Source organism: Ambystoma mexicanum, chromosome 1p (genome assembly GCF_040938575.1).
Source record: "Ambystoma mexicanum isolate Mex_15411 chromosome 1p, UKY_AmexF1_1, whole genome shotgun sequence".
NCBI lineage: Eukaryota > Metazoa > Chordata > Amphibia > Caudata > Ambystomatidae > Ambystoma > Ambystoma mexicanum.
Window position 1 is genome coordinate 1,308,192,622 of NC_090921.1, and position 27,304 is coordinate 1,308,219,925.

A 27,304-nucleotide genomic window follows, 5' to 3' on the forward strand; every position below is an offset into this window, starting at 1 on the left:
ATTGGAATTTGAAACGTCTTCTTCTACTTCCCTTGAAATAGGATTACTCAGGCATTCTTGTATCTACACAAAATGTCATGTTATTTAAAAACATCACGATCCCATCCATTTACATTTCCAATTCCCTTAGTATACTTACATGTGTTAATCAACTTGAAGCCTTCAGTATCGACTCCTCCTCCAATCCGACAACTTTGCCTTCTGTCCACAGAGCGCCTGTCGAAAACAAGCAGGGATTTCTTCAAAGGGGGACCTGCCCGCTTTCTCGATTCTTCTTGCAAGTTTATTTTTATCAGCCCCTATCCACGGGAAACTCCACGATCTTCCAGCTAAAGGCAGAGGATGCTGATCGTCCAAAACTCTGGATTCAAACTGGTTTGGATCTGAAACCATCCACACTGCTACCAGGTGAGTTTATGGCCCTTTGGAACGTTCATATACAATGGATGGGATTACCACAGAACAATTCTGAGTCCAAATAACCGGACAAACTCAAGAAGATGGCAAGTTACTGTTTTATTAACAATTATCTAAAACAGGGAAGTTACAATGAACATCAACTGATGTACGCTCAGTCCCTCAATGACCTCCACAAAAAATACAATTCTTATACTGAACAATGTGTCAGAGTGATGTCATACTATGTGGCAATAGTGAAAAACCTATCAAGGGTCGGGATTGGTTAAGGGAAACATCTATATATACAAATATATAGGCGCTAGGATTGTTATTGGCTGTCCTTTATCAGGTGGACAACTTATGCCTACCTCTTAAAACATGACACTTTAGAAACATTCGCTACACAGTTTCTTATTGGTCTTACAAGCTAAAAGGGCCTTCATTATATGGACTAATACGATTGGTTGGCATGCTTGAGCCCTGTCTGTAACATTCGGTTCATTTAGCAGCACGTAAACCCAGAACAGGTGCAGGGAGCTAGGACATGAAGCTACCTCACCACCCAATTAGCCAAGCATCTTGCATCACCCATGCCTTCTGCTATGAAATTGTCTTTGTACTTGGCCTTGTAGAGTATTGTCATCTTTGGGAATGCACGGGAGTGAGGGCACTCGCTATCGTGTCTGGAACTCCATGTTCAAGCTCTATTTCCATCCTTGGCTCACATGACAGGAGACCACAATTTGGTCCACTTTTCAGCTTTTAAATACTCTAAATTAATTAAAACGTGGCATCCTGTGTATTTTTTCTTGCACCTTAACTTGAGAAGATTAATTCTCTGCACACTCGTTCTTCTTCAGAGTAGATAGCTGTCCTCGATTTCTATGATCTTGACTCCAGGACAGACAGCCTCGCCATGGGCCTGCTATTCGGCTGCGACACAGCTTTTCCCTTCATGGTTTCTGGCTTATTTAATTCATGATACCCCTGTCTAGTTTCTGTACAATGGCGGCTTTGCCTGAATTCTACTCACTAGTCACTACACATAGCTAGCCTCTATGATGACTTGATCTACCTTGCCTTTCAGCCTCTGTGCATTCATTGAACTTCTGTTTTCTTCAGCACTTTGTTAACGTATAGTCTTCTTCTTTTCAACATTGACTAGTTTACTCAATTCTTTACTTTGTCATTCGTCCTCTAGGATCCATATATTGTCTTTAGTCAATATCTCGGGGCCTTGTGCGTACTTTCTGATGACGTCATCAGTTCATTTGCTTAGTTCCTTCTCATATTCTTTCAGGGAGTTCATCCTGCAGGTTGTCATCACTTTGGGTGTACATTCGTTAGGGTTGTATCAATGGGTATCTCCTTCCGAAGACTTGCTGCAGTATTGGAATGATAGCTGGTCTCAAGCAAGGCACGGTCTCATGTCTCCAATACAGGAAAGGTAGGGGGCAGGATCTCCTGCAGATGTATATAGCTGCTCCTCTACATAAGTAACACTCCTAAAAAAACATTTTAAAAACAAAACGGCTTGTGCTAAATGTGTGCTGTTGTGCTTTCTTAAAAATGTTATACTGTTTCTTTACATAATTTACAAGAAGAGCATAGGTCTAAGTTTTCAGGGTTCAAACATTTGGTTAAAAAGGTTACTGGAAGAATTCCTAGGTATAATTACAATGGTAGGCTTCGGATAAAGTTACCCTTTATCTGGTTCAAATACTGTTAAAGCCCAGTATGAGATTTCAAAAGCAGGTCAACTAGTTGTCTTTCTCGAGTTGGAGGTTAATATTACCTCGATGAAAAACTAATCTTATTTATCTTTAACTATGAATAAAGCATTGCTACTCTTGCTTTTTGGAGTGTTCCAATACTCTAAAATGTCAATGCTTCTTAGAGACTCCTTCACGTGTTCAAAACAGCCTTTCTTGGCATAGACAATCCTGTAGAGCCCATTAAATTACTCTAATGCTGGGCTCATCCACACACCCAAACTTCAGCTTAAGTGCAAGGGTTGTAGCTGATGGAGATACTCCTAAGATGTTGTTTTTAGAAAATAATGTTCTTTACACGTATATTCAAATAGCTCCAAATCTCAGCACCATTCATCAATGCTTAGCGTGCCTTTAGTTTGCAAGCAAATCACATTGCTGACTGTAACATGGAGAGCGTAACAAATAGCATTAAAGTTCTTAAAAATGCTGACAACGTCAGCAGCAATAACAGGAGCAAGCATTTGTTCTTATGCTAAAAATGCAGTGACACTGATGTGGAAAACCCGAGTTCCATTTGTGTCCAGTATGGTTGTGTGTGCTTTATTCTTTTTTGCATGTTACAAATGCATAAACATACTGTTTGCAAGTTATTTGGTTATATGACGAATAATCAATGTGGATAAATACAGGAAAAAGTGCTACAAAATAAATATGTATCAATACAGATGGAAATGATGGAAAAAAATCAATGAATACCATAAACCGGAAGCCTTATTCATAAGTACGGAGCATCGACCCCTGATTATTTTCATTTCTTTATTTATTTTTTGTTCACTTGTTAGGCGCTTATACAGGAAGCAAATATAGGATATGTATCAATGACCATGTGTTCAAATAATCCCAGTTGCATGGAGCACAGTATGATATCTGTGTATCGCTCTAGTGGCTGAGTCTGATGTTAGTGGCATATCAGCGCCGTGACATATAAAGTAATTGAAAATGAACTGCACATGGAAAGTCTGCTCCTCTCCTGAAAGGAAAGATAACTAGTTTCGCCATATGAAAGATTACAGTGATTAGGTCACAGCTATAGGGAAACTCAGTAGGCTTCTTCCTTGTGATTGAGAAGTCTGTGCCTTCCCCGAGGATTAATTTTAAAAAACTGCAGCACAGTGTTGTCACATTACATTTCATTATGGACTTTCAAAGACAGACAACTGCAACTTATGCATTTACATCAGCAACTGTAAATTCAATAAAAAGACACTTTTTTGAGTGATAAGGAGATAGTGGGGAAGAAAGAAAATTGCGCCATCCTGTGGAGGTTGAGGCTGGCAATTAATGTTCTAATGCTACCAGTTCCAATTTGTGAGGCCCCAGACTCTAACCAATCTGCCCTAGAAAGGCATGTATCTAGTCAGATGTTTCAAAGCCAAGTCGTAGGGCCTGCTACATCAGTAGTTTTCCCACTAGGAACTGGGGGTTGAGTGGACGACGACATTCCACAATTTCTTCAAGACCTGAAAACGAAGAGTACGATTGCACACTTCTGGACCACCTGAAAAACCAGAGAATTCACACCTATGCTTTTGTTAACTCAACAATGACATGTTTGAAATCTTAAAGTACTGTGTGCTGTAGTTAGAGTTGACTCCATTTAGTTACCGTACTTTGATTCAGCACTTTTCCCATCATCAAGTCAAAGCATTGTTTCCAAGCGCAAGGCGTCAGGCCATGGCTCTCCAAGCAACCAGCAACCAAGTCTGATTCTCTGCTCGTAAGATGGATTCAATAACGACCGGTTCTGTGGCAAGCAAATAATTTATTTTATACCCCAAGCAACCAATTTGTCCCCAGGTCTGCATAGACGATATTAAATCTGCATACCCATGATGACGAGGGACACAATTTCAGGGACCACAACTACGTACACAATTGCAGGACTGCAGAGAACCATGTCACCCGTTACTTTCCAGAGACATTTAATCTGTACAATGATTGGCGATTTGACATATCTATTTTATGTTTTTATTTTAAATGTTTACGTCACAGATGGTGAATAAGAATGCTCATGCTAGATATGAAGGTTTTCTCGGGCTAACTATGGCAAAGTGTGTCATTATATGTTAATAGGTTCCATCTTCGATGTTTCACTGTTTATGCCCTGCTACGGTGGCAATCCTTTAGTGTTGGTAATCGTAAATTGGGGTTTCCACATCCTCCCAAGTTCCAAACATTGGGTGGAGGTACTTTACTTTGACATTCCTGTATTCAGCTCATGCTTGTCCATCACAGAGGAATATTTCCCTTCTCCTATTACACCTCAGGTGCTTGTGACTAGGATTGGAGCCCCTCCTTGAGGAAAATAGCAATGTTGTACATAGAACCAGAGGAAGGATCAATACATTTACTGGAAGATGCATGTTTAGGTGACTTCCATGATGTTGTGGGTTGATTCAATGATGGCCGGATGCTTGAAATCAAGCTTTCTACACATTCCATGGGGTGCTTCAATGACTAAAATCACTGGCCCACAGAGAGTTCCTCTCTGGAGTCCAATCAGACCAGTCAGGTCTCGCTATGCTGATTGACTCACCCTAACAAAAGTGAAAAGAGCCAAAGGAGATTGGGTGAGCTTCCCGACTGTAGCTGCGACCCACTGGAATACCCTCCCCTCAGAACGAAGGACACAGAACTCCTACTCGACCTTCCGCAAGGCCTTGAAAACCGGGCTGTTTGCCTAAAGGCACTGCCTCTTACACATACAATAAAAGCCATGCTATATGTTATTTACCTGCATTGATGTTTTTTGTCTGCATGTACATGTCACGTTATTCACTGCCGCTTTAAGTTATTATGCCTCATGGCACTGGTTTGCGCAACAGCGCCCTGGTGCCTCAGGGTTTGTGGCCCTTTACAAATGAAATGTAAATAAATAAATAAATGACGAGTGTTCCTCCTCTGTCAAGAGGTATCTCAATGAGAGCGGTTGTCTCAAAGACAAATGATTATCTAGACATCAAGGATCTCTTTAACGAGATGTATGGCCTAGTCACCAAGGGAAGGGGCGCTGAGGTGACAGCAAACTTTATATGAGAGATCTCTGGGGTCAAGCTGAATATGAGTGTCATGTCATGCTAGACATTACTTTAGTTCACAATGAGACAATGTGATCCCTTACTTGGGAGTAGGCTATCAAAGTAAAGTAGTACAAACTGATCCATGGTGACAAAGTATACAGTCAGCTCCCTATGCAGGCTGTGCTTCAGATGCCTGTCCTTCTGTATGAAGTAACAGTCTGGCACCCTTCTGTGGGACATTTTTGAATAATGTGAGTTTGTCCTTGACTCAGGGGTGGTCAGAATTCAATACTATGCAACACAAAGGTGTCTTTTTGAGCCTGAGCGTATTGAAACCATGAACAAGGGGAGTGTAGAGCATACTGCTCACAAGGCTCCTGACTGCCATGAAAGACTAGGTTCTATAGACAGAAAAGCTGGGAGCAAATACAGGCACTTTGAAGTGAGGGTGTGTTTTCGAATTGTGGCTCATCTGGGAGCATATCCCTAACCCAGACATCCTGGGAGTTCTTGGGGCCTGCTCAGAACTTAACGGGGGTCATAATAATGGTGCAGGAGACAGGATGATTCTGTGAGTTCATATGCATAATCCAGCATTGCCAACCCTTCTCAACCTGTGCTGCAGATGCCATGTTCTGTTAATAGAAGGCAGAATTTGGATCTTAGGTCTAAATAGGCGTGTATTGTCAGTTTACCAACATACAATTGCTGGTCGACTTTGGGTATTGTGACCCTTTACATACACTTAGTGCCATTCCCATGTATTTATTATTCATTCAGAGGTTTTGTGGAATGCTACCTGCCACCCTCTTGCTTCCTCAAAGCACTTGACGTTTGACATTAATGTGCTCACATTCTTGGTCTTAATACTTGGGAGTCCATTAGCACCAAAGTACCTCTTTACACATAGTTTTGTTATCTGAGTAGATAGATTTCCTTAGCTTTATATCATTTTGATTTTATGTGTTACATCACAATGGTTTTTAAGGTAATTTAGACATTTCTGAAAGTACTGAGTTTTGAAAAAAATCTATAGATGGTTTATTCTACAACGCAGTAAATATACATTTTAGTCTAAATTCTTCAAATTCACTCTGATCAGTGATGTCCCAATATGGCTCTGGCAGGTCATGGGAAAAAGCTTTGGGATTCTACTTCCTTATGACTTTAAATAGGACTATTTTTGTATCAAAGTAATTTGATGTAAACGCGGGCACGTGATTAGGCACCTTATTGAGAGCAGTGAGATCCTTATAATTAAGAACAATGTTAACCACTATATTTTCTTGCATTATCTAGTCTCAACATTTAAAAGGGTGCATTTTTCATCCATCTCTCCTTGTCCTTTTCTTTGTCCTAAAATGTTCTCTTTTGTACTTGCTGATTCTGGACTAGTGCCTGGTCTGGGAGAGAGGGTGACATCCTTCTCTTTCCTTAGGGTGGATGTTGCTGATTATTTGTTACTGTCTGAACTGGAATCATCATATGAGGTACTCTTATTGGATTCTGTCAAAGGATGTTTCTGATATTTGAGCATGCATGTGTAAACTCTGTAGTTGTTATATTGAAGGTATTATGGTAGAACTTGTAAATTGTCTTTAATTCAATCTTGCTCTTATTTTGCTGTAACATACTATCAATTTCTGCTCATGCCTGATCAAATTATGCCTTTGAAAAGTTTCAGAAGGTTCAGTTTGAATCATTTCTACACCTTGCTGAAGAGCGCCACTTTTCCTTGCTAATTCTACGATAGTCAAAAGATTCAAATCAAGCAGGCAGCAATTCAGGCTACTTTGCCATCTTTTAACTCAATGTGCTATTAACTGGTTTCTTCACAAGGATATATATTGGGATGTTATGAACATAGAATTAGCAGTTTATTTGTTTATTACAAAGCTTATACAGACATTTTATCCAAAGCGCTGAACAGAGGCACAAAGGGTACAATCAATGTAAAAATGGCAGCATAGACCACGAATACAAATTCACAATGCACACGCTTCTGGGGATTTAGTAAGACACAGAATGTAACAGATACATTTTAATATGTTTCTTGAAAGAGTGGGACAGGAGAGAATGTCCCTGGGAAGAGCGTCACAGAGTTTAGGAACTAGAAGGTGCAAAGATCGGAATCGAGAAGGTGCATGTGGTGGACAAAGAACAGTACAAAGACATTGAGTAGCAGAACAAAGACCTCTAGATGGACAATACAAAGACATCAAAGAGCAGGATAAGGGAGGGCAGGACATGAATGCTCCTGAAAACAAGACATAACAAATGACATTCACACCATTGTCTTAATGAGATCCAGTGAAGACAGTCCAAATAAGAAGAAATGTTATATGACAAAGCAGGACACAATAAACCTTCTCACTGAAGAATGTAAAATTGAACATTATGAAAGGAAAGGATAATTGGGCAATATATAAAGAACAACAATAATTAGTATTTTTGTAGAAGTAAAAATTAAAAAAGATGTCAAATGTTCCAAATATTAAAAGAGATGGCATTGACAAGAATGGACAACAATGGCAATTTTGAATGGAAGAGAAAGAGAAGAGTCAAAGCTCAGACGAGATTATGCACTTGATGTCCAACAGAAAGCTGAAGAGGGGGAAAGGAAATAGCCAAGGGAGTTGGAAAAGAAGAAGAAGCAGGAAAAAAACACAATTTCAGAATGTTTAGGATTAAGACAAAGAAACTGGGAATTTTCAAATATAGATTATTCTTGCTCCCAATGATCTATTGTCAAATCCAAAACATTTAGAGACATATTTTTGGTAATCCCAATGAAAGACAATTCACAAACTAGAATGTTATATATGCACAAATTGAAATAGTAAAGTGTGGTAAAGATATGATATGTCGTCTGGATATCATTGAACAACCTCTGAGTGCAAAGTCTGTTACATCTCCCAACCATCCATAAAGTTGTCAATATGCTATCAGGTTCCTTGGCAGACTGCCTGCAGCACATACACAGAGAATTAGTTGTTACTGGAGATCTTTGACTTGCTGGTTAAGAAAGGGTGGTGGCCGTTGTTCTGTAACAAACATGTATCTTAAAGTTGCAGAACTTGCTACTGTGTGTCTCTCAGGCAAACAAATTGATTTATTTTAATTGATGTATTTTTTTTAAGGGCGCAGGACACCAAACAACTCTCGTGAGTTAGTTTAAGCATGTGGATTATGAGAAATAAAAGAATTCCCATTTCAGAAACCAAAAAAGAAAGATAATGTGAGATAAAAGCTTGCATTTTATCATTTAAGAGCATGGTGTTAACTTATTTGACTGGTGGTAATAATTATACAGCACACAATAAAGGCCGAATCATCCTTAGGAACTGCGTGCTGTGCTACTTACTGTTAGCCAAATTACTTCTTGGCATTTTATTACAATACAAAGGAGCAAAGTCTGCATCTGCCTCCACACTGTCCACATAAGTATTCACCAACAGAGCAGAAGTTAGCCGGAGAGAGAAAGATGGGAATAACTAAATAGAGGCACAGAGTACTGATGACTGGTGCACATACTTAAAAGGTGAGGGAAGGGGCTATGGCAGGATTCTGTGGTGTATGAACATATGTTGTATGAGGCAAAGAGATGTATAGAGACTTTTAGAGATTACTTTAACAATGGATGGATCATGGCAGCGTGCAGATTTACTTCCAAGTCCTGACCAAGATGCTAAAAGGGCATATGGTCCACCTCTGCAGTCATCCCTAAAACATGCAATCCTCAACTGGCTTACCTAGAACATTCATCCCAGCTTTAAATTCCAGTTTCTTCTGTGTCACCATCGTGGGTCCAGCATTCCCTTCTGCTGTGGTGCTATTCAGCATGGAGGAATTTGACTGTGACACAGAAATGTTAACCTGGTTGAGCAATTCATGAGGTGATGGTGTAACAGGGACCTTTTTTGAAACTGTCTGGATCTGTGTTGAAAGACAAAACATATTTTGATTAAAACAGGTCTAGTGTTATTCAACACAATGCACTCACTTTAAGTATAACTTTTGAATATTATGCAAACTTGCCCATGCTCTACCCACATCTGCACTGCATCCTCCATCTCCACTTTCTGAAAGTCCCTCAAATCATACCTGTTTCCCCACATATAATCCAGCCCATCCATGTCCTCTACTATCATCACTCTATCCTATTCTTCAGATCCTATCCTGAAAATATTTAGTTACTTCTGTTTTACCTCCCACCGTTTGCACTTTTGAGCCTTGTAAGGCGATCCTAGAGCTTCGATTAGAGCCCCTGCTGAACAAAAATTCAAATAAATGAAAATAAATATGGCAAATCACTGAACTGATACCCCCAGACCCATCCTCTATGCACGGCACATTTTGTCTTAGAGAATGTTTTGCAGAGAATCAGACCGGCATCAACAGATTCTGTCTGCAGCAGATCCTCTAGACAAGGTAGGACTGGGGAGAGGGATGGAAGAGGAGCAGGGCCAGGTGAGAAGCCTCCCCCTGCTTCTGTGGGGTTCTTGCACAATCCCCCCTTTATTGAACTGCCCTTCCTTTTCATGATCCAAACATGAGGGAATGCCTGTAATTTTCCCCTTTATTCCTTCTAAATGATATCTCTACTATTGTTCGAAGTCAATTTTCAATTTTTTTCAGTCGATTTTAGGCCCACAAAACTGGAAGAAAACAAATTCTTTGCTCCTCCCCAACCCCCCCCCACCCTCTCTTCCCGGTTTTACTTAAAATCAGCGGGTTTCACCCCCAAACCCTCCTCCCTCAGACCTCGCCGCCACCCTGCCCTCCGAAGTCGCTCCCACACCAAATGCACACGAATGCATGCAAACACACACGCAAACATGTACATCAAACACACACACAAACACATAAACATACCCGTTCTCCTTCTTGGCCACTTCCGGTTCCTGTCGTGCCTGTCAGCGCCTGCGCGCACTTGTGTGCGTTGCAGGGGCTGACAGTTCGATTTAGAAAGGGCGATCTGTGCGGTCACAGAGCGGTCTTTCTAAATCATTTTTTTAATTTTTTTTTTTAAAAGGTCTATTGACCTCATAATAGTGGATTTTAGGGTAACAGCATGGATGTTATTTGGTGCCAAGTGTGGTAGCAGCTTCTTGCCTTGGCAACTCAATCACAAACCGATAATGAGCCACTGTGTTTACTTGTCGCAGTTCCCGCCCAGTGCCTCTTCCCGAGCCCCTGAGCATTGTCCTAATGGTTGATGTGGAGCTAGGCAGGGTGCATGGCGTAGGACTCTTCCTCTCTCCCTCATCGCATCATCAGAACTCTGCCAGTGGGAAGGAAGTGCAGTCTCTGAAAGGGTAGTTGCTGCACGGGATTCTTCAGAAGAAGAACCTGGTGGCATGTGTTCCTGGAACAAACGGCTCCAGAAGAAAATGTGGTAGTGCGAGCCCATGCTGCTAGGAGAAAAATTTGCTGTTTGGTGAAGTGCAATACAAATGGTGTTCGTATCCTGCATCTGCAGTATTACATGTGCTTGAGATATGTTGGCAGTTCCTTTACATCAGGGACTGCATATGGTGACCACTCAATGCCTATGAAGTCCTTAACAGGAATTGCCTGGCCTTTATAAGACATTTTGAGGCTGCACATGGCATTTTATGGCAGCTCCTGTACGCGTAAGGCTGCACGTTTCATATGCTATGGTGACCATATCATAGCTAACTTCTGAGGCATTAAACTGGCGTTGGGTGTCACTACTGAGGTATTTGACACTTCATTGCGCATATGATGGCAGCGTTTTCACCTGTGAGGCAGCATCCGGAACCTTGAACTCAGGCATATTCTCCATAAATTGGCAGTAAGGGAGCATTTTACTCTACCTTTGGCATGTGATGCCAGGACCTGGGCATGTGAATGTGCTCTGTGCATTTTATGGCTGCACTGAGGGGTCGACTGGCATATAGGGAACTCCGGCAGATTTCCCGGTAGGCCTCTGCACCGTGTGGGGTAACCTATTTTCTCATACAAAAAGGGTTCCACGTGTTGAAAATGTGTAAAATGGGGCCACTTTGAACATTAACTAATCAAGTCTGTTCTCTGATTTTACTAGTCTTAAGGTTATCTACATTGGCCCTCATTACGACCCTGGCGGAGGACCATGGTGCAATTTGCACCATGGTCCATGGCGCAGAGCTGCCAACTCCGCCATGGGGGTTGGCGGACTTACCGCCCCATTCCGACCTTGGCGGGGCGGTAAGTCCCCAATCCCCATTTACCCTTCCCCATTCCCATTTTTGCCCCATAGGGTATAATGGGAGTGGGGAAGGCGTTAATTACGCCACCGTAAATTACGGTGGCGTAATTAACAACAGGTCCCATAGCGCCATGGATTTTTCCGCCCGGAAAAACCAGGCGTATAAATCGCCATGGCGCTACGGGAACTCGTAGGCCCTCATTACGACCCTGGCGGAAAGTAACTGACCTGACCGCCATAGCGTAAATAGCGTTTCCGCCATAGCACGACGGAGTAAAGTGCGGCTAATTCTGACCCATCGGGCACGAGCACTACGCCATGGCGGAAGTGCAAAGTCCGCGATGGCGGAAATGTCCCCAAAACGCCCCTCACCGCGGTCGTACGGCGCCCTAGGTGCAATTCCGCCACCCATCATAGCGGTCACCGTAATGAGCGGCAATCGGAAAATACGGTGACCGTAAATATATGGAAACGGAACTAAAAACATGGCCCCGGAACGGGAAACAGCACGCCGTACACCTATAAAATCAGAATTCCCACACAACCATTAAAAACACTACCCTGAGACACATCCCAACCCGTCATCCACCCTAGTGAAAACAATAAAAATGGGAAAAGTAGCGAAAAAAGCGTGCGACCGCAAGCGGCAGGTCCACTTCTCCCGTGAGGATCTCACCGTGCTCACAGAGACCCACCAGGAGAATGCTGCCGTCGTCTTCTCGACGCAAATGACCAGGCCGGCACTTGCGAACAAGAAGGCCATATGGGCCCTGGTGGCACAGCGGGTAAGTGCGGTGGGGACCGGACCCCGCAACCCACAGCAATGCAGAAAGCGATGGGACGACTGGCGGATACGCGTACGGAGCATACTATCCGCCAACCGTAACATTGCCACAGCTACCGGGGGAGGATCGGAATCACCCATCAAGTTGACCCCCTGGAAAGAAATCTGTGCCTCCACCATTGGAATGGAGAGTATAGAGGGAGTCGGAGGGATGGAGAAAGGAGTGCTGACATCCGAAGAATCAGGTAGGTGGGCCAAATAAAACAATGCTAAATCCACAATGTCCAATCATGTGAAGTACCATGTTTCCACATAGTGCAACAGAAACACATGTCCCGGAGAATGTCCACATACATTGGTCTGATAGCGCACTTTAAAAGTCACATTAAATACATAAATAATTAAAATTCCTAAAAACACCCTCTACACGTGCAGCAGGCACACCCTAACTGCAGGCTGCAAAACAACTGCATCCTCAATCCACACAAAAATGAAACCACAGGCCCTGACCCAAATCACCCTCAGGTACCACCCCAATGCATGTGATACATTGCCATTCCAATTTCCACAGACCCATCAATAACGCTCGCCCTCCTTTACTCCACCACAGGGTCCGATTCAAACGACGAGCTCCAGGACACCCCTACCAGCACACCTGCAAAGAGGGCCAAGACCAACGGCCATAGACCCTCCACCTCAGCTGCACGGATCAAGACACGGCAGCAGCACAAATCAAGTGGCAGCACACAGGAGGGGACTCCAACAGGCACCCCAGCAGCCAGCATGCCCACAACAGCACCACCACAGGTCCCCCCAATGGATGCCACAGAAGGCACTGCTTCTGGTGGCAGCAGCACCATAGGTGACACTGCATTAATGGCAGCATGCTCCGACACAGAAAACGGTGATGTCGATTTAGGATCCATCCATGACCTGTCTCAATCCCCCTGTTTGTTTCATCCCGTACACCATGAGGATACCACGCAGGGGCCCCCACAAGACGACGACTGGCCATCCCCCACAAGCCCTGTGTCAAGGCATCATGAGGTGATCAGCCCCTCTGTGACACCACCGCAAATGGCCATGGCCCAGCAGAGGCAACAGTCCCTCGACCAGGTGATCGTGCAACAGCAGCAACTGGCCACGCTCCTCAAGGACCATGCTGATGAATGTGGGGGCACTAAGGCAGCCATAGAAACATCTACTGAGACACTTAGGGCAGAAATGGAGAGAAGTTCAGAGACACTAAGGGCACAAATGGAGAGAAGCACCGAGAGCCTGAGAGTACAAATGGAGAGAAGCACCGAGAGCCTGAGGGGGGAACTGCATGCGAGGTCCAAAGACGTATGTGCTGAACTTGCCGCTGTGCGCCGTGTGCTCACTGAGCTCTCACAAACCCTTAGGGACATGCATGGACGTGAGCAGGCAGAGACATCATCCGTTGCAAGTTCCGTCCAGGGCAGCCCCCAAAGTAGATCTGGGAGGAACCTGCGCTCCACAGGCAGGGGTGCCCCTGATACCCGGAGAGGGGGCTTGCAATAGCGTCTGCCCACTGACAATGAGCATCTTTGGACACTGGTGTTCGGGGGGGAGGTAGGAGGGTGGAGGGGGTGTGTTGGGCTTACTTGGGTGGCCGGTCGATGGTGTGTGTAACATAATTTCACATATGCTATAAACATTTCACAATCATCCAATGAAATGTGTGGACATTGATCTTTGTGTACGAGGCCTTTATAGGCGTTCAGTCCATATTGTGCATGTTCCTGTAACGCTCACCTGATTCTCGCAGAGGCGCCGGTCTTGACTGGGCGACTACCGTATCTTCAAAGGTGATGTGTAGCACCCGGTTGGCTCTTTGGGCTGGACCTCTGTGCACTGTATGCCTGACGTGTAGAGTAAGATGTCTGCAGATAGAAAATATGGGGTTAATGAACTGGGGTTATTGGGGTGTCCCTATCTCTTTCCCCTTCTCCTCTCCTGTAGACCCCCAAAGGTTAACGCTCTCACCTTAGGTAAGTGAATGCCGAGCTCTCCATCTGCCTCGGGGCAGGGTGCTGTAACCAGTTTCTTCACTGGATAGGTAGCGCAGGCCTCTTGACTTCAGAGGACTGCTGTCCGTCGTTTACTGCACGAACGGTAAGTTTCGAGTCATTCAAATGTCTTTAAAGTCTTTAGTAATGATGTCTCTTGTTTTGCAGGGTTCCGGCGATGGCGGGCTGAAGTGAGTTGAAGATGGAGCCCGTGTGATGAATAGAAGCGCCTGGAAGCACGTAAGTAAGCGCTTGTTGCCTGCTTCACGATGCGCTCTAACTGTCTTTTTATTTTGCAGGTACGAGTTCGGAGCGGCTGCAGGGTGCCGGAAACCCACTGGATTAGATGTGGAAAGGAGTAATGGCACGTGAGTATTAAAGTTCCCCAATGTCTTTAAACGCACCTTGTTTTGTCTTTCAGATGCGGGATGCAGCGCCGAAGGCCTCCGGAGCGTGCGAAGAGTTGGTAAGCTTTTGTCTTTCAGATGCCGCAATGCATTGTGAAGACCTCCGGATCGCACGAAGCGTAGGTAAGCCTTTGCCTTTCAGATGCCGGAATGCTAACCTGTTCTTTCTTGTCTTTATAGGTGTTGCTGAAGACTGGATTCAGAATGGTAAGCCTTTGCCTTTCAGATGCCGGAATGCTAACCTGTTCTTTCTTGTCTTTATAGGTGTTGCTGAAGACTGGATTCAGGATGGTAAGCCTTTTTCCTTAGGCCCAGGACCGGATGCAGAAGACACGATGAGCGTCCTGCTGCAGAGGTTGCAGAATAACGCAAAGCAAGATTCATCCACCGGGTGTGGTTTAAATAGCCTCCTGTAGTGCTTAGGTGTCTCCTTCCACAGCCACGCCTAGGTAAGAAAAGAGTTCCTGGTAAGAAAAGAGTTCCTGCCTTCCAGAAGAGTTCCAGTGTTCTGAATCTAGGGAGTGGCTCCAGCCAGCCCCACCCAACAGGAAAAGTAGTTCCAAACAGAAGAGGATCAGAGGCTCAACTGGCAGGCAAGTAAGCAGCATGGTCTGCTGCAGGTAAGTCCACCCAAGCATTATGAGCCCGGCGCTTCCAGCGCTGGGACTGGGCATATTTATGAGCCTGGTGCCACTGGCGCCAGGACTGGGTCCAAAAGGTCCCAATTGGGACTGGTTGGCACTCGTAACCTGGGTTATGGATCTGCTTCCAAGGGAGTTGGGAAAACCCTGACCTTTTGGAAGCAGAGATCATGACAGTACCCCCCCTCAAGGCCCCTCCCAAACCGGGCTTCTCCGGGGGTTTTGGCTTGTCAGGAAATGTTCGGTGAAATCTATTGATTAGGCGAGGAGCGTGGACATATTCAGCAGGTTCCCAGGATCTCTCTTGCGGGCCGTAGCCTTTCCAGTCAATTAGGTAGAATAGTTTAGATTTGGAGATCTTGGAGTCCAGAATGCTTTTGACTTCAAACTCGAGTTCTCCATCAACTAGGATAGGTTTTGGAGATTTGGTTAGTCGGGTTTGAGGTTGCACGGGTTTTAATAGAGAGACGTGGAAGACCGGATGTATCTTCATGTGCGGGGGCAAGTCCAACTTGACCGCTACTGGGTTTACTATGGTAGTGATGGAATAGGGACCAAGGTATCTTGGGTTGAATGTGCGTGGCCCTTTTAGAGATAGATATTTGGTGGATAACCAGACTTGATCCCCTACTTGATAGTGAGGGGCTTCCTTCCGATGTTGATCTGCTCCTTTCTTGTATTGTTCTTTAGCCCTTTGAAGGTGAGAAACAGCTTCTTTAAAGGCTTGGGTGATTGTAGAATGCAGGTAGTCTACTGCTGGTGTTTTAAGATCTTGGAGGGGATCCAACTCCGAGGTTCGAGGGTGACTGCCATACAAAAGAAAAAACGGGGTTTTCCCAGTTCCCGAATGGACAGAGTTATTGTAGGCATATTCGGCTATCCAAAGGATATCTTTCCAAGTTTTTTCAGTTTGTTGCAGCATGCAGCGTAAATACTGTTCCAGAGTTTGATTGGTCCTCTCGGTTTGTCCGTCGGTCTGAGGGTGGTGACTGGTCGATAGTCTCACATCAATTTGAGCCGACCGACAGCAACTTCGCCAAAAATGAGAAATAAATTGACTACCTCGATCGGAAATTAGAACCGAAGGAAAACCGTGCAGTCGGACGATGTTTTCGAGAAATTCTCGGGCCAGAGTTGCTGCTGTTGGCAAGCCTTTGAGCGGAATGAAATGCGCCATCTTGGAGAATAAGTCCACGATTACTAGAATCGTATTGTATCCGGAGCATGGAGGTAGATCGGTGATGAAGTCCATAGAAAGCGTATGCCAAGGGCAAGGTGGGATGTCAATAGGGCGTAAGAGGCCTGCTGGTCTTTCCTTTTGACTCTTGTTTTGGGCGCATACTCCACAGGACATTATAAAGTCTCTGATATCTTTCTTCCAAGACGGCCACCAGAAGTAGCGCTTGATCTTTTCTGAGGTCTTGGCCATACCGGGATGACCTTCCATTAAAGAGTCGTGATAACAAGAGATTACTTTTTTCTGTAAATCTGTGCTGGGTAGGTATAATCGTTCTTGGAAATACAATAAGTTGTCCTTTACTGCAAAGTCCTTTCCCTGCAGATGCCAATTCTGTATGTCTGCTGGAGTTACAAGTTGCCTGGCTTTATCCTTAACTTCCTCTATGGATTCGGTGGCGATTACACCCAGAATTCTTTGTTCGGGAATGATTGGTACAGGTTTAGGGTTGATCAAGTGTTCTTCCACTCCCATCCGAGAAAGGGCATCAGCTTTACCGTTCTTTGTACCAGGTCGATAGGTAATTATGAAGTCAAACTCGGCAAAGAATAATGCCCAACGGAGTTGTCTAGAGGATTGGGCTTTTGCGGTTTTCAAATATTGCAGGTTTCGGTGATCCGTAATCACAGTAACGGTGTGTCGGGCCCCCAGCAGATAATGCCGCCAAGCCTTAAAGGCAGACTTGATAGCCAGAAGTTCCTTGTCAGTAATCGTGTAATTGATTTCAGGAGGCGAGAATTTGCGGGACCAAAATGCCACGGGATGCAACTGATTGGTTACCGGGTCCTTTTGTGATAGAACTGCCCCCATGGCAAGGCTTGAAGCATCAGTTTCCACGATGTAGGGGAGTTCGGGGCGAGGGTGTTTTAAGATTGGTGCAGAGATAAATTTAGTCTTCAAATCCTGGAAAGCTTGTTCCGCCTCGGTAGACCATTCAAAACGTTTGTTTTTCTTTAACAAGGCAGTGATGGGCTGGACTATTCGAGAGAATTCGGGGATAAACCTGCGGTAAAAGTTAGCGAAGCCTAACATGCTTTGCACACCTTTTACGGAGGATGGTGATGGCCATTTGAGAACTGCATCGACCTTCTTTGAATCCATACGCACTCCGCCAGGTGATAATATGAATCCCAAGAATTCAACTTCAGTCACGTTGAAAACACATTTTTCCAACTTAGCGAAAAGTTTGTGTTGACGCAATCTTTCGAGGACCATTTTCACGTGTTTCCGATGTTCAGATTCCGATGAAGAATAAACGAGGATGTCGTCAATGTAAACAACAACACATACATCTATGAGCTCTCTGAGGACATCGTTCATAAAATATTGAAAGGCGGCCGGGGCATTGCAAAGTCCGAAGGGCATGACCTGATATTCAAATAGCCCATACTTGGTGCGGAAGGCAGTCTTCCATTCATCGCCCTCTTTTACTCGTACCAAGTGGTAAGCTCCTCTAAGATCCAGCTTTGTATATATGCATGCTTTTCTGACTTGGTCCAGGAGTTCAGGGATCAAAGGTAACGGATATCTATTCTTAACGGTGATCTGGTTCAGGGAGCGATAATCGATACAAGTTCTAAGGTCTCCTTCCTTTTTTGGAACGAAGAACAAAGCTGAAGAAGCAGGGGACTTGGAAGGACGAATAAACCCATTTGCCAGGTATTGATCCAGGTATTGTCGAAGGTGAAGGTTCTCAGGCTCGGTGAGGGCATAAATTCTACTACAAGGAGGAGTAGATCCAGGTATCAGGTCTATCTGGCAGTCATAAGACCTATGAGGAGGTAGAGAGTTAGCCTGATCCTTCCGGAAAACATCTTGGTATTCTAGGTATTCGGGAGGTAACTGGGGAGTCTCTGAAGAAATTGCGGCCAGTGCAACACCAGGTGGAGGGTGACAAGTAGAGACACATTCTGGAAACTGGACCGTTCTTGCTCGCCAATCGATCAGAGGATTGTGTTTCTCTAACCAAGGTATTCCTAGAATAATCTGAAACTGAGGGGCCTTGATCACATCGAACACGATCTTCTCATGGTGTCCATCTTGACTTACTAGCGTCACCTCCTGAGTGGTATGCGTTACTGGCCCGGAGGCTATCTCCGTACCATCCACCGTAGTAATGACGTCCTTTACAGCCTTGGGACAAAGAGTTAGATTCATCCTCAAAACCATTTCATGATCCACATAATTGCCGATGGCACCGCTGTCGACGTAAGCTTCAATTGCATGTAATCGATCCGGATTATCAGGGCTAATGAGGACCATAGGTATCACGAAATGCGAGGTCACGGAACTGGTTTTCACGCTCGGCAAGAGGACCTCTATTCTTGTCGGGCGAGGTCGTTTCCCTGCTCAGAGTTTGTAACTTTGGTAACTGCAGCTCCTACTGCCTTCTTGGCAGGTTTCACCGGACAGTCTCGAAGAAAGTGCCCTGAGTTTCCGCAATATAGGCATAATTGCAACTGTTTCCTCCTTTCCCGCTCCCTTTGTGTTAGAGGACCTTTCAGACCCCCTATTTGCATGGGTTCCCCGGAGTCTACTCCTTTGGAAGGAGTTGGCGGTTTGGAAAATACTCGAGCATCAAACTTGGAACGATCGGCCTTCCTGTTCTGCAGCCTGTGATCTATTTGAACGACCAAGTCTATATAATCCGAACAGTCTTGTGGGGGATTCACTACTTGGGCTAAAACGTCTTTGAGCTCTCCACGTAGACCTCTATAAAACAGCGTAATCCTTTTGTCCTCAGGCCATTGAGTTTCCACTATTAGTCTATTGAAAGATGCAATATAAGCCAAAAGGTCTTGATTACCCTGTCGCAACGAAAGAAGCTCATTGTCCAAGGCCTGCCCCTGTGAATGTCTTGTGAACAGTTTTTTCATACTAAGCTGAAAGGCTTGAAAATCATGGAGAACCGGATCATCTTGATTAACTAGAGGGATCGACCAGTATGCCGCATTGCCACTAAGGTACGAAAGTACAAAAGCTACTTTTGCTTGATCAGTTGGAAAGGCTGCTGGCCGGCATAAGAAGTGCAACCGGCACTGATTGATAAATACTGCAAACCTCTTTGGGTCACCAGAAAATCGTTCGGGCGGAGCCAGAGGTACATTCCCAGGTAGGTTGATCTGCACTGGATTCATAGAGGATGTTGAAGGAAGATTTGCCCCTGATGCGGGTAACGGGGTCTGTCCGGCTTGTGACTGTAGCACTTGTCTAGCAAGATTGTCTGTTCTCTCCTTGGAAATAATTAGTTCCCTTCTTAGAGCATTCGTTTCCTGACGAGCTGCATGCACTTCTGCCCTTAGTTCCCCAAGTAACCGGGCTAGGGGGTCAGTATCCGAGGTTTCCATAGCGCCTGGGCGAGAGTTTTGCGGTAGGCTTTGCGTTCTGTAACGCTCACCTGATTCTCGCAGAGGCGCCGGTCTTGACTGGGCGACTACCGTATCTTCAAAGGTGATGTGTAGCACCCGGTTGGCTCTTTGGGCTGGACCTCTGTGCACTGTATGCCTGACGTGTAGAGTAAGATGTCTGCAGATAGAAAATATGGGGTTAATGAACTGGGGTTATTGGGGTGTCCCTATCTCTTTCCCCTTCTCCTCTCCTGTAGACCCCCAAAGGTTAACGCTCTCACCTTAGGTAAGTGAATGCCGAGCTCTCCATCTGCCTCGGGGCAGGGTGCTGTAACCAGTTTCTTCACTGGATAGGTAGCGCAGGCCTCTTGACTTCAGAGGACTGCTGTCCGTCGTTTACTGCACGAACGGTAAGTTTCGAGTCATTCAAATGTCTTTAAAGTCTTTAGTAATGATGTCTCTTGTTTTGCAGGGTTCCGGCGATGGCGGGCTGAAGTGAGTTGAAGATGGAGCCCGTGTGATGAATAGAAGCGCCTGGAAGCACGTAAGTAAGCGCTTGTTGCCTGCTTCACGATGCGCTCTAACTGTCTTTTTATTTTGCAGGTACGAGTTCGGAGCGGCTGCAGGGTGCCGGAAACCCACTGGATTAGATGTGGAAAGGAGTAATGGCACGTGAGTATTAAAGTTCCCCAATGTCTTTAAACGCACCTTGTTTTGTCTTTCAGATGCGGGATGCAGCGCCGAAGGCCTCCGGAGCGTGCGAAGAGTTGGTAAGCTTTTGTCTTTCAGATGCCGCAATGCATTGTGAAGACCTCCGGATCGCACGAAGCGTAGGTAAGCCTTTGCCTTTCAGATGCCGGAATGCTAACCTGTTCTTTCTTGTCTTTATAGGTGTTGCTGAAGACTGGATTCAGAATGGTAAGCCTTTGCCTTTCAGATGCCGGAATGCTAACCTGTTCTTTCTTGTCTTTATAGGTGTTGCTGAAGACTGGATTCAGGATGGTAAGCCTTTTTCCTTAGGCCCAGGACCGGATGCAGAAGACACGATGAGCGTCCTGCTGCAGAGGTTGCAGAATAACGCAAAGCAAGATTCATCCACCGGGTGTGGTTTAAATAGCCTCCTGTAGTGCTTAGGTGTCTCCTTCCACAGCCACGCCTAGGTAAGAAAAGAGTTCCTGGTAAGAAAAGAGTTCCTGCCTTCCAGAAGAGTTCCAGTGTTCTGAATCTAGGGAGTGGCTCCAGCCAGCCCCACCCAACAGGAAAAGTAGTTCCAAACAGAAGAGGATCAGAGGCTCAACTGGCAGGCAAGTAAGCAGCATGGTCTGCTGCAGGTAAGTCCACCCAAGCATTATGAGCCCGGCGCTTCCAGCGCTGGGACTGGGCATATTTATGAGCCTGGTGCCACTGGCGCCAGGACTGGGTCCAAAAGGTCCCAATTGGGACTGGTTGGCACTCGTAACCTGGGTTATGGATCTGCTTCCAAGGGAGTTGGGAAAACCCTGACCTTTTGGAAGCAGAGATCATGACAGTTCCAGACACACACAGTGCCACAAGTCCCGTGTCCATGTATCAGCCACCAGGCGTGAGTGCTAGAAGCATGAATCTATGATAATCTGACGAATTTCACGGCCCTCCTGTGCCTCGCGGACTCCTTGAGGTGCTGCCACATCCCCACCCTCATCATGACCATCTTCAGGTGCTTGCAGTTCTGCGTCAGGGGGCATGGGCACATTTCTACGTACGCACATGTTGTGTAGCATGACACATGCCATGACCATCTTTGCAACCTTCTCATGGCGGTACAGGAGTGCCCCGCCAGACCTGCTGAGGCAGCGGAAACGACCCTTCAGTAGGCCGAATGCCTGTTCTATGACTACACGGGTACGTGAGTGGGCATGGTTGTAGTCCTCCTCATGCTGGTTCTGTGGGTTCCGGAGTGGTGTAAGGAGCCATCTCTTCAGTGGATACCCGGCATCACCTGTATGTGCACAATAAAGGATGTTTGTGGAATGACATTGCTACGTACGCATCCCCCCCCCTTCCTGCCAGGTCATTGCCGCATCACATACCCCACATTATCATGCATGAAATGAGACTCACCGAGTAGCCAGGATCTGTTCCCTGCGTGTCGCTCCATGTAGCGTGGTATTGTAGAGTTCCTCAAGACCATAGAATCATGGGTTGATCCAGGAAATCGGGCACAACAATGTGTAATGATCCTGTTGGAGTCACACACCATTTGTACATTAAGAGAATGATATTGTTTTCGGTTGCGGTACTGGGCCTCCATGGCATGTGGGACAACCAATTCCACATGGGTGCAGTCGATGGCACCAATGCAACCCGGTATGCCGGCAAGTGCATGGAATCCCACTTTTGTGCTCGTAATTTCCTGCTCCGAGCGTGGTAGAGAGATGTAGTCGTCTGCGTGCTTCAGGAGGGCATCGAGCACTTGCAATAGTGTCCGTGACAACAGTGGCTGTGAAATGCCATGCAACTGTCCGACTGTGTGCTGGTAGGTGCCTGTGGCCAGGAAGTGGAGTACAGACACCACCTTCAGTAGGGGTCGGATGGCGGTTGGGCTATCTATCATGCTGACAAGGTCAGCGTGTGTCATGTCCACAATGGCGGTTATGGTGTCCCGGTCCAAACGGTAGAGGGTGTGGATCTGCTCATCAGTGAGGTTGAAAGGATGTGCTCGGAGGCGTGGGATTGCGGGCTGCCTGCGTGGTGGTAGTGGCTGTGCTGGTGGGCCTTGCTGGCCCTGCCTTGCCCTCCTCCTCCTCCTGCGTCTCCTCTGTGCGGCTGGTTGTTGTAGTAGTTGGTGTTCATCTTCTTCTTGAAGTTGGAGTACTTGCAGTGCTATCAGGTCCCCCAGGGCCAACATCGCTAGTCCTGCCGGTAGCATTTTGGAGTGGGTGTGGTTGTGGGAGGGGGTTGGGTGTGCAATTTATGTGTTTTCAGGCTGTATAGCCTCCACCTGTGGTGATTCATTCCACCTGTGCAAGCTGCAATCCCCTTTGGGCGAGCACGTCCCGCACACAACGCTGCAATTCGACGCATGGCATCTTGCTATTACAATCATGTATTTAATCCCGATGGCAGTGAAATATTGGTTCATATGTTCATTCTGCTATGGTCCCATTGTTTCACATACTATCTGTGCAGTCGCGAACAAACTTGTGAAGGGTCAGTGGAATGTAGTACTCGATTAACGGTGGACCCTCATGCAGCACTGTACCGCGGTTCACCGACGGGCGGGGCGTCCCATTTGTGAGTGAAGCCAGTTGCCATTTTCACACACTGCCGCACTACATGGATGGATTTGTGATTTCAAGCGGTCACAGATGCCTTTTCGACGTGATGTTGCAAATGAGGAATTCGAAGGAAAGCGCTTTCGGTTTTCAGCTAGCGGCGAGGAGACGCCCACAGGTCTGACTGAAAATATAACGTTCTATTGTTTAATGTCCTTGGGACAGGGGCCATGGCGAGAATGCAATGATTGATATGAATAGTATGGGATGCGCAATAGCGTAGTGGACGATAAGGCAGGACGTTCCCAAATACATGTTACTTCACAACACTAGAATTCCGGCCTGGAGCACAGTGGATTTTGCAGACTGCATTACGCACAGACTCAATGGAAATTTCAAATGTTATGTGAGTAAATAATCATGCGTTTTCATACCGGGATGAGGGAATGATGTATGGATGCATGGACAGATGATTTAATTGAGAGTTTGCCATGCACATGGCTTTTTGGAATCTATCGCCTTCCCCTGCGCTATGTGATGCAGAGCTGCCATAGTGGGACCATCGTCTATCTGCCCTTGTTGAACCCTCCCTGTCTCGACGCGCCTTCAAACACTTGTGTCTATGCACGTTACTAATCCCATCTAATGGATTCTGTTTTAACAGACGCATGCACACAAACACTCGTTTGTAATAGTGTTTTCACCTCGATTTATATAGTTATGATTCGCAAGTGATTTTTGGGTGGGAATAATCCTTTTGAGTGGGCTAGCTGCATATGGCTGTGGATTTAGTGTGATCATTGAAGTGAGTAATTCAAATGAAGTTCTGATGCCCATACTATTCTTTTTCATTTCATTTGGGTGACAGGTATCTCCTCCCCTTTTGCCGCTGCCATCTGTATGCCACTCCTGCAGATGGCTTTTACTCCCGACACCTGCTGCTTCGTGTTAATCAGTGGAGCACCATTACGATCTTATGGGACGATCGCCAATGGGCCACATGCCCTTATGCAGTACTAGTGGCTAGGAGCAACATATCGACCTTTCAGCTGGACTAGTGCCTACCTAATGGGACGGCCCTGTGGTTCTAGGCGCTTCCATGTTGCCTTTTTGAACGTGAATGTAGCCCCTGTGTACCATGAAGGAACAGGGCGTCACACAAGAAGAAGCTGGTCATTCATAGCGGATGCAGCCCACAATAATGAAATATATTTTGGAGTTCATGACCTAATAGCTGTATGGGCTTGGTGATTTTGTTGTGCATTAAATTTTGATTATGATATTGACCGTGTAGCGTTATTCTTTGCAAGTAATGTAGCATATTCCTATTTGTGGAGCGATGTATTGTGAGAAGATCTGCATTGGGTTCCGGCTTCTGAGTATAGTTGCGTGGTATTGTACTGGGCGCGTTTGCCTACGAAGCCCAGTGAGGTCAGGGATAGGGGCTGCCATTATGACTGTTTTAATGATGTCATGCTCAGGGGCGGGGGATTAGCTTTTGTGTAACAGATGCCGGTCAGCCAGGTGGATTGGTGGAATGATGTGATTGTCAGAATATGGCTGGTCACAGGTGCCTGTGTTTGCGTGCATTTCTTGGAGGGAGACTGAGGTCATGTCCATTGGAATAGCTTCTGTATTCGTGCCATCTGTGCCCTGCAGCTCCCATTGGCCCCTCTTGAGATGAGCCTGGCTGCTCAATCACTCTGCCAACTTGTGTGGTACATGCTTATGCTGATGGTTGGTTTGTTTACTGGCAGGAGTACAGGGCTGGTGCAGTCTCACTCAGGATACTGCTTTGAATGTTGCCTTACACTGGTGTCAAGCGATGGGGGGCCTGTTTTTGTTTGTCTCATATTTCAGTTCATGTTGCTGTACTTGAACCTTCACATGCCTGTGCTGCATCAGTACGGCAATGGTGCCATGGCAAATAAGGATGGCCACTCACAAGGCACTTGGAGCCCCTACATTCATTTGTTCGTTGGCATGCATGGGTGACTTGTACATTTCACTGGTTGCATTGTGTGAGTTCATTGCACCTACGAGGAGTTGTGCAATGTGGCCAGGGAGTGTTGTACAGGCACTCAGTAGGGCCTTTTACGTTTGGTTCGCGATGCCGTACTTCTCACCATGGCGGAATGGTACTTTCCGCCATGCTTGATGGCGTTAGGTAAATGTCCGCTGGGGTCAGAATTCGCGTACCGTTGCGCCATGGTGGTAATTACGGTTTCGCATGGCGCGCGTGCGCGTACTTGGTGCAGTTAGCGTTGGCGTTCACTACGGTGTCGCTAATGGCATCGAACTTTACGGTGACGGGTCATAATCGCACCGAGCGTTATTCGATGGCGGTATTGCATTTCCGCCATCGTTTTTCGATTTCCGCCAGGGTCGTAATGAGGGCCGTAGTCTGGCGGAAAGGTACGCCATGCATGAGGGCCATTGTCTTTTACATACACCGCATCGCTTTCTGTATGTAAAGTCATTTCTGCTAGCATTGGAATTTTTCAGAATTGACGTTCCCAAATTATTGAAATCAATACTGTTCGCATGGCAATGCATTTTACGGTAGCCTTTTAAATGGAAAGGTGCTGGGAATTGTGATAAAAAAATGTTTATTTATTTATTTATAATTTATAATAGCACACAACTTACTTGTAGGTATCTGGGTTCATTCTTGGATTACAGTCAGTTTCAGTACAGAGCGAGAATGCATTTATTTATTTATTTATTTATTTATTTATTTATTTATTTATTCGTATTTGTTAAGCGCACAGAATCAGCCCTGAGGCATCGTGGCGCTGGTTACAGAGATAGCGCTGGTTACAGGAATAGCGCGACTTAGTTACAGCATAGAGGCATACAAGCATACAGGTTTAGACAATAACAATATTTAGCAATGTGTGCCTGTTTGGCTGTAGGTAGAGGAAATTTAGTTAAAGAGAGAGGTTTTGAGTTTTTTTCCTAAACGCTGTGAGGGAGCCTTCTGCTCTTAGAGCGTGGGGGAGATTGTTCCAGAGGTTTGGTGCTATGTAGGGGAAACCCCGCCCTCCTGCTGTAGTCTTATTGATGCGTTACATTTGTGTGTTATAGTTGGTTAGAAATAGGAGTGGCATTGGCAGTACAGTAAGGATACATTAGCGCCAAGATGCCTTCGGGCATATGTTGCGCTCTATAAATTCATATAACATAACATAACATAGTACAACGGAAATTCCATGACAGTGCAATTACAACCATAGGCAATAGCAGCAGAGTGTATTACTACACCTAAGCAAAAAGCCAAGTTTTCAACTTTTTTTCTCAAAGTCCAATAGGAAGGTTCCTCTCTTAAGGTGAAGGGCATAGAGCTCCAGAGTTACGAATCTTATACTGGGACGTTTTTACCTCCCCTTTTCGTAGTTTAAATTGTGGTATGGTTAGGATGTGGGCTTGTGTGGACCGGGTAGGTTTGTTGGTTTGGTTTTTAGAACATTTTTAGTTAGGTGTTTTGGGGCTGAATTCGAAAGGAGGCACTTATGAGTAAGTCATGATGTTTTGAAGGTGATCCTATCTTGCACCGAGAGCCAATGGGTGTTGCGTCTTGCAGCTGTTATGTGATTGGCTCTCGGGTATTGAGAGCTACTCTCAAGGCATTATTTTGTAAAACCTGGAGTTTTTCTAGATTACGGCTGTTAGTGCCAACGTACAGGGCGTTGCAATAGTCCAGTCTAGACAATATGAGGGCTATGGCCGAAGTTATGCAGCTTTCTTATTAAAGGAAGGGCCTAGAAGAATTGATAAGTTTTGATGTATTGGCTGCCGCAGAGGCATTAGCATTTACTTGCCTTGTAAGTGTGAGGGCTGAATCAAGGTAGATACCTAACATTTTGACATCTTTAGCAATGTTAATAGGGATGTTGTCAATGGTAAAGGATTTAAATTGGATGTTTAGTTTGTTAAGTCTGTTCTGTAAACCGATAAGGAGTAGCTCCGTTTTGTCATCATTGAGACATAGGCCATGAATCGCCATAAAAGCCTGAATAGTTTGGTAGGTTGCATTAAGTAGTTTATAGTCTGTGTCATAGGAGCCAGTGATGGGAATGAGGATTTGGGTGTCATCTGCATAGCTAGACTAGGTGACACCCAAATTGTCCAAATGGTCAAACAGAGGCTTGGTAAAAATGTTGTATAGTGTTGGGGAAATGCAGGATCCCTGAGGT

At 45.5% G+C, this 27,304-nt stretch overlaps 1 protein-coding gene across 1 annotated transcript in view; it reads right to left on the minus strand.

The window, feature by feature from the left end:
* Positions 1–27,304, minus strand: part of LOC138453429 (excitatory amino acid transporter 2-like) — a 724,030-nt gene that overhangs the window by 284,315 nt on the left and 412,411 nt on the right. Inside the window, exon 5 of the mRNA XM_069606271.1 lies at positions 8,947–9,130. Coding sequence (XP_069462372.1) covers positions 8,947–9,130 — 184 coding nt within the window. The remainder of the gene's footprint in view (positions 1–8,946; positions 9,131–27,304) is intronic.